Below are 15,632 nucleotides of genomic sequence, written 5' to 3' on the forward strand. Positions count from 1 at the left end.
CTGTTGACTCTGCCTATCTGGGTTAGGTAATAAGGATGTGCAACAATAGCTGCATTTACCTAGAGAACAAAAGTGCAGAGATTCCTCCCACTCAGCCCAGAACAGCCAGGGGATGATTTCATGGTGAAATGAAACCAAACTCGGTGTCATCTGGCCTGGGGCACTGATTGCAGTGCGGAACCATCCTGTTCTTGCTGCAGCTCTCCTTGGCTGCATTTCCCAGCCCTTGGTAATCCTCGTTCCTCCTTCTCTTCTGGTGGTTGACCCGGATCAGTAGCTCCCCAAAGAGGTGTTTTGTTTTTGCATTAATTTCCATTAGCTCTCACACCTCAGTGGTTATAATTCAGTGAGCAATAAAGAAAAAGGGTAAATCTCTGAATGAGCTGGCAACCATTTCCTTTTGTCATTGTATGAAATTTTTCAAAGCTAGCAACGCTGCTAAATATTAAGAAGCAAGATGCAACAAGTCTGCAGTAATCTGCAGAATATTGGAATGTCCCAAGCTACGTAAGAAGCATGAAGTGAGAGACCTGCAGCCTTTCTGAAACATACTAGTCAATGCAGCTGAAAGCAGATCTTACCACACTGAAAGTAATAGTTGCTATAAGGATGTTGGAAATAGGGGTTTTTCCTAACAGTCTCATGTTTGAAATGTCCTGCCTTGAAATTTATAATTTATAATATAAAATTAGTTCCAGTGTTGAAGAAACATAGCAAAGGAAATAGATATTTGTTTTCTTTATCAGGATTGTTCAGTTATGAGGGTATGAAAATAGGCAATGCTGCTAGGTTGAGCTAAACTAACATATATTTCAAATGAACGAGAAGAGCGTTCCTTTCCTAGTTAGAAAAAAATCACATGCTCAGAAATGAAATACATCTACGGCTTTGAAATGGTTGGTGTCTTTCTATGGCAGCTTCTTGAAAATGTCATATGAGATTAGATCCATAGGCCACCAAGTTAGTCGGTAAGCTTACAAAACTGCGAAAGGCAGTCGTCATTCCAAGAGCCTTCAGGCAAAGGCAACGCTTTCAAAGACAACTGCTCACTCGTGATACCTTTTAAAAAGATCTTACTTTCCAAAAGTGCTGGGTACATGCTGTTAGAAAACCAAGATCGTTAGAGGAGTCTCCATCTGGGCATCAAAAATTATAGGTTACAAGTGGGAATAAGTGCTTCTAAAATCTTGACCTCGAAAGATAAAATTAGAAGAAATGTGCTAAATCAATGCTAACCCCTTGCTTTGCTTGCTCAAAGTTCAGAGCTGAACAGAATTACTGCTTTTCCCAAGGTCAGTGTCACTGGTTGCTTCCAGGCTTGGTTATACTCACACCATGGTGTGATGGAGCTTAGGTATGGATCAGTCCCTGCTGTTCTTTGTTCTTGAGTTTCTCATGGCCCACTGAGTCACGTAAAACCCAGGCATGTGCACAGGCCAAGGGTTCAGACAGAGTGGATGATGGGAATTCCATCATGGGAATCTTGAGGCCTGACCTGTTGTAAGTCACCAGTTTGCCCATTTCATTTTAGTTCTGTCAGTGTGCGGATAGGAGAGAGATTTTTGATTGCTTGGGAGAGCCTTTCAAATTTCCCCTTCCTTGCAGCCGATGAGCTATCCATCTAGCCTCAAAAAAGAGCTCTTATTTCTCCTTTGTGAAACAATCACATCTCTGCCAGTGCTGCAAAAATCCCGCTTCACCCAGAATCCAACATTTTTGAGGTTACATACCTGTTTTCCTCTCTCCAGGTTTAAAACCTTCCCCCAGATTTCCCCTTTATCTTCACACCTGCTTAATATCCCCATTGCTTCCTTTTCTGCCCCAGGGGATGCAGTTAGTTATCTCCCTATGCCAGGTGAAGGATCAAAACTTTCCTGTCAGTTCTCTCATAGGATAAAACATTTGTTGGGTCTCAAACATGCACCTTTCTCTGGCCACTGGACGCGGGTTTGTCATGGAGCAGATGACAGCAGGTGCAGGTGGGATTATCACACTCAAGGTCCTTGAGAATAAAAGTAGTACAGCTGTGGAAACCAAAATGAAAGCTAGCACTGTAATTGAGCGAATGTGCCTAAATAAGGAAGAAAGTAGCTAAGGAGACTGAGTTTTATTGTTCTGCTATTTCACAGACCATATTTAAACTGAGAAATAAGGTGCTTATAGCAAGGTCTGGACTTATCTTTTATAAAATCTCACTCAGTGCTCTTCCTTGCATCGCAGCCATTCCCCATTCAAGCAGTCCTTCATTTCCATAGCTGCAATGGTCTGGGGCTTCAGAGGTAAATGTAGGCAGGATGGCAGAGCCCACCAGTTGCACCCTGCAGAGCAGAGCTCTGGCCACTGCCAGCCCAAGCTTCAGTTGATATGAATACTGCCTTGGCAGCATCAGAGTCAGCCTCACTAATTGGAATTTGACACAAAAAAAGACCCCAAAGATTGTGCTGAGTAGTGAATATGTATTTACCACTCTCAATTACATTTGGAATGCCACGGCAGTCAGGTGAAGTTCGTGGTGACTGGAAAAAAGGCAACATCGCACCCATTTTTAAGAAGGGTAGAAAGAATGACCCAGGGAACTACCAGCCTAACAGCCTCACCTCTCTGCCAGGGAAGATCATGGAACAGAGCCTCCTGTAAGCTATGGTACGGCACATGGGAGACTGGGTGGTGATATGGGACAACCAGTGTGGTTTCACCAAGGGCAAGTCCTGCCTGACCAACCTAATGGTCTTCTGTGATGGTATAACTGCATCAATGGACAAGGGAAGAGCCACTGATGTCACCTATCTGGACTTCAGTAAGGCCTTTGACTCAGTAGCCCACAGCATCCTTCTCTCCAAATTGGAAATATGTAGATTTGATGGGTAGACTGTTCGATGGATGAGCAACTGATTGCAAGATCACACCCAGAGAGTGGTGATCAATGGCATGATGTCCAGATGGAGATTAGTGGCAATTGGTGTTCCACAGGGGTTAGTACTAGGACCAATGTTCTTTAATGTCTACATTAGTGACTTTGACAGTGGGACTGAGTGCACCCTCAGCAAGTTCGTGGATGACACCAGGCTATGGAGTACAGGTGACATGCTTGAGGGCTGTTGCCCAACAGACTTGAGCAGTGGGCCCAGGAGAACCTCATGCGGTTCAGCAAATCCAAGTGCAAGGTCTTGCACATGGGTCACTGCAACCCCCACTATCGGTACATGCTGGGGCATGTAAGAATGGAGCACATCACTGCCAAAAGGACTTGGGGATACTGGTGGATGGGAAGCTGGACATGAACCAGCAATGTGCTCTCACAGCCCAGTAAACCAACTATATCCTGGGCTGCATCAAAAGAAGTGTGCCCAGCAGGGTGAGGGAGGTGATCCTGCCCCTCTGCTCTGCACTGGTGAGGCCTCACCCAGAGAACTGCATCCAGATGTGGAGCAGTGAGTACAGGAGAGACTAAGACATGGTGCAGTGTGTCCAGAGGAGGGCCATCAAAATGATCAAGGGATGGAACACCTTCCCTATGAATGTAGGCTGAGAGAGCTGGGGCTGTTCAGCCTGGAGAAGAGAAGGCTCCAGGGAGACCTGTAGGCAGTTATTCAGTATTTAAAGGGAGGCTATAAGAAAGAAGGGGACGCACTCATAAAGAGGGTCCGTTGTGAAAGGACAGAGGGAAATGTTTTCAAACAAAAAGAGGGGAAATTTAGATTGGATATAAGGAAAAAGTTTCTTATGGTACAGGTAGTGTAGCTCTGGAGCAGACTGCCTGGTAAGGTGGTGGATACCCCATCCCTGGAGAGATTCAAAGTCAGGCAGGACATGGCTCTGGGCACCCTCATCTAGCTGTAGGTGTCCTGGTTTATTGCAGGGGAGTTGAATGACCCTTAAAGGTCACTTCCAACTCTTAAAGATTCTGAGGTTCTACAATCTGTGCGGGTGGAGATTGCACAGCCTGTAACTTGTTCCAAAATTCAGCCACTCTTGCTGGGCACTTTTTCCTTGTATCTACTTGGAATATGTCTTACTGAATCTTGCATCCATTATCTCTTGTCTTTCTGCTTTGTGTCTCAAAGAGTTCGGCAGATGAGAGAATTGTAAGAAACCTCCACATAATCTTTTGTTGTGTGAATGACGTACAGCTTTGTGAAGACTTTGAGGCAAGGAATAGCATCTTCAGTGCCACAGAAATGGAAGGTGCTTTACTAGAGCAGTGGCCAAGTCTTACTGTCTTGACCAGCAGAAGTGGTGAGGGAACATCAAACTCTACTTTGACACTTGAACCTTTCCAGCATTTGGCTATTGTGGTGCTTCAGTAGTTTATGCAAGCCCAGCCAAGACCCAGACCCTTTGGGACTCAGATTGGAGGAAGAGTGAGCAGTGCTTTAAGATGAGGCAATAAAATTCAAGCAGCATTTGTTAAATCAGACAAATGATTGCTGGCCTGCACTTTATATTTATCTAAGAAATTGATTAAGCACGGAGTTTTTTTGGCTGATGAGTAAAGTTGATTAAAGAAAGTGCCAGGGTCATAATATATGTTCTAAGAGTAGTTCATCTTTACAGCAGAAATGCATTTGCTCAGCGCAAACATGTAGTTGAAATACATGGTAATTCCTTTACTCTGGTCTATACTCACTGTTTTCGGTTTTCTGTTTTGTTTCTTACAGCCCCAGCAGAGAGCTCTCCATAAACATTTCCAGCCTGTAAAGCTGCTGTCCTGCCACTTGATATGAAAATGAACTTCCCTTCATGAAAAAACCCATAATCAATGGCACTGCCAGAAGGTGACCTTGGAGGAGTGAAGACAAACTTGAAGTAAAATCAGCCCACTCAAGATGATGCATTCTGAGAAGACCTGGTTTGCTGTGGAGTAAAAACGTGGTGCAAAATATCCAGTGCTAATTTGTTAAAAATGGTCGTTGACAGACCTTTAGCTGGAAAATTTCTTCCAGTTTTCATCACTGTGCATAACTTTGGGTTCCCTTTAGGGGACTGCCTATGCCCTTCACTAGAAGTCCTGTTTTAGCATGGCAACTACTGGATTCTTTTATTATGTATGCAGATGGCATGATGTTTTAGGAAAAACTTACAGGAGCTCTCCAATCTCCGTGGATATGTTCACGTTACTACACCCCTGATAGGAATGTAAAAGTCTTGTATGTGTTAGTTTTGCAGTCTAATAGTATTCCGTTAAACAATATCAGCACTTCATGCGTGCTTTCTGCACAGAATTAGCACAGTCCATATATATATATACAATGGTCTTTTCTAAATACTGAGGATATGTTTCAGTATTTGTGCTGAGACTGCATCCAAAGTGAAGTCCACTACTAGCATACCTTCACTGATTCACAGTACATTGTGTAGATAGATTTGCACGTGGCAGAGGTGTGACTTACTTTGTGGAGACTTGCAGAACAGCTGTCACAGAGGTAGCCAAGAACAGGGTCAGCTGAGGACACTGTGTCTGTTCTCCCTCCCCTCCAGCAGATATCAGAGGCTCTCATTCCTGGTATGCCAATGTGTTTTCTTACTCAGTGAGGGAGAGGAAAGGGAGAGCACCCTTCTCAGAGGTGAGTTGGACGTAGGGTTTGGTCTACACTAGAAACAGAACAAACTGGAAGGATTCGGGTTCTTTATGCTGGCCACTTATTTATGTTTTGGACAGAACTTGGGAATCACAATCCAAACCAAACTCTGTGAAAAAGGTAATGAGTAAGACTATACTTCTAAGGAGCAAGACACTCCCTTCGAAGAGGGCAGACTTCTTTGTTAACTTTTTCCACTTTCTATCCAAAAGCATATTTTGGTAGGAAACAGGAATAAGCAAACGGTTCTAATAAGCCTTTCAATATACTGTAGCAGGCTCAAGACTGTTGCATTCAATCTGAGCATTGTTTTTCGTTCAGTCTCTGAATGGCTGGCCTCATCACTGGCTGTATCACAGCTGGCTGTGGTACTGTTTTTTTCCACAGGGATTTAGTGGAATTAATGTCTGTCCCTAACATCAGGACCTTCTCAGCACACTCTTTGTAATGAACTGATGCCATCAACATGCTAAGGGGACTTATCCATTTGTTCCTTATTTCTTTAAAATCAAAGGTAGCGTTTTGTATGTTTAAAAACTCTCATTCTCTCCAACCTAATAGGCAGATACCGTATAGTTGCTATTGGTGTGTATGCCAAACTGTGGGTGAAGTGCCATAGCGGTGTGAAGATGCAGCGGTGGAGAGAAGGCACAATTGCATCAAGGTAAAGGCACCTTTTTAGAGCAAATTCCTGTGTCATGAGACTTAAAAACTATTGTACAGTTCATTGCTAGAGAATTCAGCGTCAGCCTGCGAGGGTGCCTGTAGAATCGACAGATAAATGCATTTAGTATGTAATTTTTAAAATGTAATTTTTTCAGATGAGTGAAGGATTAGCTGACATCTCTCCACCCATCTCAGATTCAGCATGTTGAAATATGCTGTTTTATCTTTACTGTTCATCAAGGAAATTGATGGCCAAGATTTTCAGAAGTTGCTAGTGATTTCTAGCAGTTTGGGTCTTTCCATGGGTTTTCAAGTGAATCTCCCAGATGGTGTGAAGCAGTAAGCTTTAGATTCTCCTTCTGAAAATCCTGGCCCCTAATTTTAAATTTATTGGTGTACAAGTTCTCATTATGAGGTAAGAATCTTTGCCAACGGCAGCATTTGCACTTTTTAGAGCTTTTCATAGCATTGCAGGTTGGAATCTGATCCCTATAGAGAGAAGTGGCTGAGCACCTCACAGAATTCCATTATAAGCTCCAGTAAATTTTACAGCTCTTTCTGTTACAAATTTTAAGAACGCACTCTGGCAACTGACACCAATTTTGTGTTGGTACAGCAATTAAAAAAGCCAACTAAAACCCAACTTGGATATCAATTATTTTCAAAAGGATTTTCTAAAGCTGTACTTCAGCAGTAGAAATTCTCTTATTCTACTATCCAACGAAAAATTCTGGTGTAATTTGAATGATAAAAGAAGAGTTTATCAGAGAGCATTATCTTAAAAGGGCGTATGAGAAAAACATGAGCCAGGCAAAGAGCTGCTAGAAGCATTTTTGTAGCAGTGCTGGTCTTGAACATCTTCCAGTAAATGGTCATGAATTTAGATGTGTGCACTTCTCCCATTAAAACAGATTGTTTTCAAAGCTTCCCAGGATTCTAGCTATGGTGATCTAGAAAACCAGTGTTACAGGCCCTAAGAAATGTGAAAATAAATCCAGGCCTTCATGTAGCCATACTCAGTGAGAGCTCTGCTGTAGGTGCCCATGGACAAAGCTCATTTGGCAGCGGTGTAGGTCTCCATCCTACAGACAGCCCGTGCATGTGGAGGACTCTAAGCATAAGCAAGAATAGTTCCCTTGTGCCCCGCGACACTCCTCACATGTGTAACTGTCTGCAGGAGCCATACGGAAATCACTGTACTTTTTGGCTTGTATTTAACTATTTGTCGTGTTTGGATGTTTTTAATCACTGTTATTCTCCCAAAGTAGGCCATGCTTCCTCAGGGATATTTATGAAATTGTTCTGCAGCTACTGAACAACTATCTGGATCCCAGCGTATTCTTCCGAAAACTTTTTAATATAAATAATCATGTGGGGGAGATTTTTTTTGTTATCGTGAATGGGGGCAGGTACTGTATTCTCGGAAAGGCTCTTGAGTGCAGACAATCAAGTCTATTGCATTTTTTATGCTGAACACCTTATTAAGAGCGGACACATCCGCTTTTGCCTGGGTCGCAAGAACAGTTCTGTGGAAACAATGCTTTATCTCCAGTCAATAAATCATTTATGTCTAGAGTGCCAAAGACCAAGTCAACATGAAAGGGAGTGAATAAGTTATTCCGGCAAAGGAAGTGAATTTAAATATGCTCAGAGCCATTAGTTCTGTGCAAAAGAGTAGAAGACGAATGCTGTTTTAATAAAAGAGCAATTATCAGCCCTGTGGAGCTGGATACACTCACAAAGCCCAGTGCTACCATTGCATTGATCACTGCTCACAGCTCTGAGATGATGGAGCAGCAAGCATCCCTGTGCAGCGCCCGGCCACTGCTCTCTGGGCAGGGACACGCAGAGACTCAGCCATCCTCAGTGCTTCAAATTATGCCAAGGGCAACATAGAAAAACTGAAGGAACTGCTCACCTCAGAAAACATGTTGTGAATGAAAACATCTTTAGCATTGGTTTAGTCCTTGCTTTTTTTCCATTTGCATGGCTTTCTTTGCCCGAATTCCCCATCACTTATTCTCTTAGGGAGAACACAGCTCTCCAGGAGGGGAGAATGCAAGAGCTCTGCAAGCCCCTTAGCCTTGCTGGTCTGTCTGTGTCATGCTGTAGCAATGGGCTCCTTCCTGGCTGGCTGCTTCTCGGCAGCCAGACTGAAAGCAGCTGCAGTGTCATTAAGGAAATCAAACCATTATTAATGACAAAATTCTGTGTTTGTTTTGTTCCCCATTTTCAGAAGACCCCAGGCCAGGCCCCCAGCAGACCTACAACAGACTGTTCCATCCTTCTCCTGAGATGTGTTGGTTAATGCCAGCTGTGGGGCCAGTCCTGAGGGATTTTGTGCTATAGCCAAAAGCAGCCACCCTCCGCCCTCCACCAAGCCACGAGATCTCAATTATTCAAAATTGTTTCAGGCAAGCGGTGTAAAATCCTGCAGTTTTCACCCCCGTCCCCTTTTAACTCTCTGCAGCCCGAATCTCCTTTGAAGGGCCCTGCTGTAAGGCTGTGTTGATTGACCCGGGTATATGCAAACTGGTCAGTAAGATTTTAATTTAAGAAGTCCTCTGTTGCAATGAAAATCAATGACTGGGGGGAGGTATTGCCAGCATTACCTGCAGCCTCCTATGGTAAAATGCAAGTAAGCCATCTGGAGTGCAGAAATGCCACCAACGTAATGTATGAGCGATTAGGCAGGCGTGTGAGTTTAAATCAGCGAGTAAGCAAAGCAGATGTTTGATGTGGGAAGCCAAAAAATGCATGGGAGGTCAGCGGCCAGTAGGCCAGGGCTAGTAAGACCAAATGCATTCTGCATCCTTATCATCCAGTCATAGTGATTCTGATATTGGGTACAGCATGGTGGATATTGAGTGAACATGTGAAAACCAACAAATACTCTTGTTTTGTATTTGAAAGCAGTAGGATAAGGGAGTCAAATTTCACATTAAAATACAATTCCTCCTACTCCATTGGAAATTATGGGTAATGTTAAGCAGTAACCATCCAAACATATTCTTCAGTTCACGCAACCAGATATATGAGTGTAGGAAAACTTAGGAGTAAGATTTTTCAGAACTTAGAAGCATTTAAAAAAGCTTTAAATTACACAAAACCAAACTAAACCCCAAACCAATAATTAAGAAGCACAAGTGAGCTGACACAGAAAACTATAGGCTCATTAGCTTCCTATCAGTCCAGGGTAAAAGCATAGAAAGGTTGATATGAAGCAATCATTAAAGCGATTAAAAATTGATAAACCCCTCCAAATGATTGTTATAGAAATGTATTGTGTCAAATAACTTTGTTATCATTTTTTGTGATATCAAAGGCTTGTTGATAAAAGAGGCTCTGCTGACATCCTATCCTTAGCCTCCTATAGATCATTTGATTCTGATAAAGAATAAAAGAGCACAGTGCAGCATCAGTATAGACCACGCTAAGTGGATTAAAACTTATTAGTTGCTAGCTCACAAGAAATGGTTACAAATATGACATTATCATCAGTGAGAGTATTCCTAATGAGCTTCTTCCAAGGTATGTTTTATTATCAATATTCCTCCCAGAGAAACAGAACATTACTGTTGGAGCAGTATGACAAAGCAGATGACAAAGCCAGGTGTGTGCCATGATATGGTGATGAACCTGGAGTGATGCAAATGCAGAAGCCAAGAGGAGGAGGGGAGTCTCCTTGGGGGCTTGGGAATGTGTCTGGAGTTGGGTGGCCATGAAGGTCAACATCATCCACTCACCGTCAGCCCCCAAGAGCTCAGAGTCATCTCTGAGGAGGACCATCAGTAAGACTTGGAGGATCTGGCAACAGTGATGTTACGGAGCCATTTGTGCCCATCTTTCATATATTGACAACTTGGAAAGATTATTTTCTACAGCTCGCAGTGTCATTCAAGGGCAGGAAAACAGCTCTTATTATAGTGCTAGACTAATGAAGCTCAAGCTATTAATTTATCAGAGACTATGTGAAGAGATGACTCAATCTGCCTGCAATCACAACCTCTACCTGTGCAGGAAGTGCTGGCTAAGGGCAGGTAGTGCTTTCATTCAGAGGAAAAGGGAATGATGTGCTCTACTGGCTGGAAACAGATTTCAGGCTAGAAATTAAGCACAAATGCTCGACAGGAAGGATAATTACCCATAGAGACAACTTACTTGGCTATCTGGCACATTCTCCTTCATGTAAGGTCTTTAAGTATATGCAGAGCTTTTTTCTAAGTCAATAAGCTCTACCTCAAATGGAAATGTAGGCTCCGTTCAGCAGTCCCTGGATGAAGCAGTGAGGTGTGTGCTGTGTAAGAGCTCAGCCTGGATCATCACTGGATCATCCGATGCAAAGTTCTGAATTGAAATGCCATGAATTTTAAATACAAAAGGAAAGCAGGCCCACCTGTATCCATTGCTTTCACACAATATTGCCTTAGAGAGTTATGAACTGACTTGTAACTGGTGGGGGCTGCAGTAGATCTCCTCACATTTACAAGGCTCTTCTGCATGTGATTAAGGAAGAGAACAGGACAAGAAAGGACAACAAAAGCTGCCATACAGAATTAGTCTGTTGTTGTTCGGTAGTAACAGCCTGGGATAAAGTCTTGCACTCAGATGACCCATGTGAGCATGCAGTGAGAGCCACTTGATCAAGGAGGCACCATTTTGCTGGCATGAAACAGGTTTTATGCCCAACAGCCAGCAGAGGAGCTGAAGTGCTGATTGAGAATTACACTGTGTTGATTTGCAGTTGAACAAGGTATGAAGCAAACTGTTCCCGCTGCCCCAGTGAGCCCTTCCATAGCTGGTGAATGAAGCTCTCTATGTGAAATGAGTTCAGTGGGATGACCTGGAGCAGTGTGCGCTGCAAACCTTATTGCAGGTGGCTGCTTTGAATATTGGACCTTCAAAATAAGCAGGAGTGCTCAGCTTCTTATCCAGGTCTCATGAAGCTGCTGCTCTTAGATACAAGGCAAGCACAAAGCTATGAGCTGCCTTTCAGAGTTCTTTGTTGTGCTGTGGAAAATGGCACAAAATAGGATGTGTATTTTAGAGGGTAAACAGTTCATGCAGGCAAAAGAAACCATAAAAGCAATACTTACTGCAAATTGGTATTGAATCAATATCAAGAAGCTGGAACAAAAAGGGACATAGCTAAGAAGATAAAGATCTTTGGGGATTCTTGCTCTAATCCAGTGTGAAATCCTAAGAAAATGAGTCTGGCGTAGATTTATTGTTCAGAGAACATTGGTCAATACCAGCTGCAGTCAGGTACATTTGCGGGGCTGCTGGTTTGTGTGCCAGCAGTGGAGCAGTGCTATGATGGCTGCACAAGGGTTGCCTCTTCCCTACAAGTGGGATTTCAGCACTGTTGTAACATAGGCTTAGTCAGAATGAGATGAAAAGCTCCTTTCTGCTTTTAATTCCATGTATATCTAAATACCTTTTCAGAAAAAGAAAAAAATCCCGTGTAACTGTTGTTATATCTGTAATCACATTACTTCTATTAGGCACTTGCCTAGCATTCATCTATTTAATATCATGTTAGCAAATTAAATAGTGACATCCAGATTTATTCTTTTTAAAGCAGGGAAGCCAATATTGCAGCCCAACTGCATGTAAGCAACAAAAAGGTGTGCAGAGAATAAAACAATCTGCCTGTGGGATGCTCATCGTTTCCCTGCTAAGCTCAGCTCCAGTGATGGAGAGAAAGAAGTGGGCCATGAGGGGCACCCAGAGCCCTGCACCAGGCTGTCCTGGGGCCATGGCAGGAGATGGATGGACAGACAGACCACCCTTGCATACTCAGGGCCAGGGAAACTCATTGCTGTTGGCGGTCATTGCTGAGTGCTAGGCTTCCCCTAAGTAACAGTGAATTGCATGGAGCAAGATGCTGGACGTGTGAGTTGCCAGCACTGAAGTCATAGAATCAAAGTGACTGAGGTTGGAAATGACCATTAAATAACACCAGATCATCCAGTCGAAGCCCTGCCTTGAGCTGGGCCGTCTTGTACTTGGATTGGGATGCACTTGGCTTTGCCTTCAGGTTCTTCTAGGGGCTCCAGGTATATGGACCTGCCTAATGGTTGTTTTTCCTTGTTCACATCTGAGCATGGACAAGACAACAGAGACACCCACCCATGATCAGTCTGACACTGTGTTGGCCGGTGTTTGGCTCCTACATTTCAGGAAGCTGAATTTAATTTTAGCTGAGCCAGTGTTTGAGGAGAGCTGGAAATTCACAGTTGGAATTGTAGCATCATCTCCAAAGGCTGCCCCAGATCTGTGGCCCATAAAAAGAACCAAACGGTCCCGACCGCTGGTGATGGACAGGAGCTGAGGGAACCTGAGCCACCTTTAGGCTCAGCTCTGAGCTACACGCACCAGGAAAATTCCCCTGGAACCTCCTTTTAATGTTAACTTGGTTGGAAATCTGGTAGGATGGCAGCACTCAAATGGTTAAAACGTGATGTGCTGTTACTCCCAGTCCTCTATGAGAGCATTTTAGAGATGAAGCCAAGCGAGGTGGCATAACAACAAAGTGTGCCTTTCCGTTGGATGTGCGCTGCTCTTCCCCAGGCATCCAAGGTGTTCCTTGTACATCAGTGCTTGTTTTCCCAGAACTGAAATTATCATGCAATCTAATTTTTAGTACACAAAGTGGCCATCGCTGTTAATTCCACCCGACGGTTTTTGTATTTCTGCTTTAATTCCTTCTGTTTTCAAAAATCAATGAGAAATAAAACCTGGGTGGGAGGGAAGAATTCTAATAAATGATGAAATTAAAATCAATATCAAGTTTTTGGTATCTTCGGGCATGATCTCTGGAAGCTTTGGATATCTGCTTTATCATTTTGTATATTGGACGATTTTGTACTCTGCATCATTGGACTTCATTTGTGCATGGCAATGTATTAAAACATGGAGTTTTTATTATAGAGTAAAAGGATTTTGTCTGATTTCAGCAAGTTCAGGGCTTGACCCATCGCCTGTCCTGGGCTCATGGGGCTCCAGCACAGGATGTGAGGAGTTCACTGCCCGGCACTGCGGGTGTCATGGAATACAACGCACCTGCAGATGCAGTAGGACAGAGTCGTAGAATCATTAAGGCTGGAAAAAACCTCTAAGGTCATCTAGTCCAACAATCAGCCCATCCCAGTGCCCACTAATCCATGTCCCTTAGTGCCACAGATACCCTTGAACACCTCCAGGGATGGTGACTCCACCATTCCCTGAGCAGCCTTTTCCAATGCAATGCCACTTTCGTGGCAATCTTGTGTTCCAGACCCTTCACAGCTTCATTGCTCTTCTTCAGACAAGCTCCAGGGCCTCAACAAATCTCCTACGGGGTCCAGAGCACGAAAGAAGCAGGTACTGGGTGGGGTGCACATCATCCCATCTCCAACCCACCCCCGTTTATTCCCTGAATAGATCAGCACTGGGGGCACAGCAGCAATGTACAAGTTGGTGGCTGAAGTAGTTCCATAAGCTCTAATACTGAAATCCCATCGTGGTTCTGTGTTCTCCCATATTGGTGTGCTTTTGTTGTTGTTTTCAGCCATACCCACGAGTGTCCTTTTATTTGTAAGGTAGAGATTGATGAGATATTTTGGTCAAACAGAAAATACTGGGCTTAACACAAAATAATAGAATGAAATTACATAGCGTGCAATGTAACTGACAAAGTCAGGATAAATTGTCATCTAAAAAAAGAGAATTCATGCTTTTTATTGTAACATCTTGTGATTGGGCTGCAATTTACTAAATTCTGTTTACATCTTTTAAAAGCTTTCTACTCCATAAACTTTGTTAGTGAGAAGAATATGTTAGCAGAGAAAGCTCCATTTTAGCACTAATCTGTACACACTGCATCTTGGGCTGAAGGAAATGAGAAGAATCAGAGACTCAGAGAATGGCTTAGGTTGGAAGGGACCTTAAAGACCATTGAGTTCCAGCCCCCTGCCACAGGTAGAGCTGCCACCCATCAGACCAGGCTGCCCTGTGCTAAAGTGGAGCAAAGCCACGTTACGGGAGCAAATGCTTCCAGTCTGTAGTGAAGCGCAGGAGACATCAGTGAAGCTCCCAGTCCCAACCCTGACGTGCTGCATGTGAAAGAACAATGTCCTTTGTTTCTTATCCCACCTCCTGACCTATAATGTGAAATGGGAACCATGCTGAGCTGCCACTGCTAAACTTTGAGACTGAACAGAGAAATTACAACTCTGCCAAGACGCTGCTGCTTCAGAGGTTGTGCTGCAAGCGGGATTGATCTGAACAGGCAACTTGGTGCAGATGTAAGGAAAGAAGCTGCTGCTGTTAGTCCTGGCATTCAGCTCTTGCCACATCATGCTTGACCTGTCAGGGTCTCAGCACATTTTGATGCTTCCAAAGCCCCTCTGTGGGTTAGGTGTCCAATCAGCCCTGCCTGGATTTGTCTGAGGTTGGTTCCTCCTTCACCTCATTTGTGCCATTGCCCTGTCACTGCCTTCTTGCTTTTCTGCATCTAATGGAACTCCTTGCCTTCCACTGCTGTTAACATCAAGTGGGAAATGCACCAAAGCACTGCATGTGAGAAACATGCTTTCAAGGGAAGCTGTTTTGTGTTAACTAAATGGCACCAAGAGCTTAGGAAGGGACAGAAGGGAGTCAAATTGCTGCAGCTATGTCCTTGGGCAACAAGGGGATCAGTCTCCTCCTCACCCCCATATTGCAGTGATGGGCTGAAGCAGCAGATAGATAGTAAGATTCAGGCTGAATATTACTTTCACAGCTTTCCAGGGATGGGGACACTGTCACAGTGGGAGGAGCCACCTGCAGGAATGGAGAACTGCAGCCCCTGGGGAGAGGCAGATGCTGCACTGAGTACATTGCAGAGATTTCTTTATGACTGACTTTCCTGTAGGTACAACTTGAACAGGAAGCAAAGAGTTAACTTTGTTAATTACCATTACTTTGCATTTCAGCTGGAACTGAATTTAGCTCTTCTTTTTTTACCTCTTGGAGGTAGAAACCTACCACTATGTAGCGATGAGTAATTCCAGACATGCTCCGGCTCATTTAATTCAATGCATCAGGCTGTCAGCTAAGGAACTGGGGCACATCCACAGCTCTTGCTGTTCTGTGGGGTCAACGGCTCCCTCCAGTATGACTGCACTGGGATGGCTTTCATCTCGACATGAGAAGAGCTGTCTGACACTGAGAACAGTGGCACAACTTCCACATCAGCAGAGGTTTTGAGGATGCAGCTGGACAGGGTGCCAGACAGAGAATCATAGAACCACGGAATCATTGAGATTGGAAAGAAAAGACCACTGAGATCATCTAGTCCAGCCATCAGCCCATCCTCACCACACCCAGTAAAGCACGTCCCTCAGTGCCACATCTCTGCATTTC

At 43.9% G+C, this 15,632-nt stretch overlaps 1 protein-coding gene across 8 annotated transcripts in view; it reads left to right on the top strand.

Annotated features, from left to right (window-relative positions):
• The window catches only part of SAMD12 (sterile alpha motif domain containing 12), a 162,056-nt gene extending 148,871 nt beyond the window's left edge, over positions 1-13,185 (top strand). For 4 of the 8 annotated variants that reach the window (XM_085537024.1, XM_085537025.1, XM_085537027.1 and 1 more), the window contains one exon: positions 4,659-5,189. In XM_085537024.1, the coding sequence (XP_085393150.1) occupies positions 4,659-4,698 (40 nt within the window). In that variant the 3' untranslated portion in view covers positions 4,699-5,189. Of the gene's footprint in view, positions 1-4,658 lie in introns of all 8 variants that reach the window. The other 4 variants (XR_014942459.1, XM_085537026.1, XM_085537030.1 and 1 more) reach the window with 2 other exon arrangements.
• The last annotated feature ends 2,447 nt before the right edge of the window (positions 13,186-15,632 follow it).

Source organism: Coturnix japonica, chromosome 2, assembly GCF_054131305.1.
Source record: "Coturnix japonica strain WE chromosome 2, WE-NBRP24, whole genome shotgun sequence".
Classification (NCBI taxonomy): domain Eukaryota; kingdom Metazoa; phylum Chordata; class Aves; order Galliformes; family Phasianidae; genus Coturnix; species Coturnix japonica.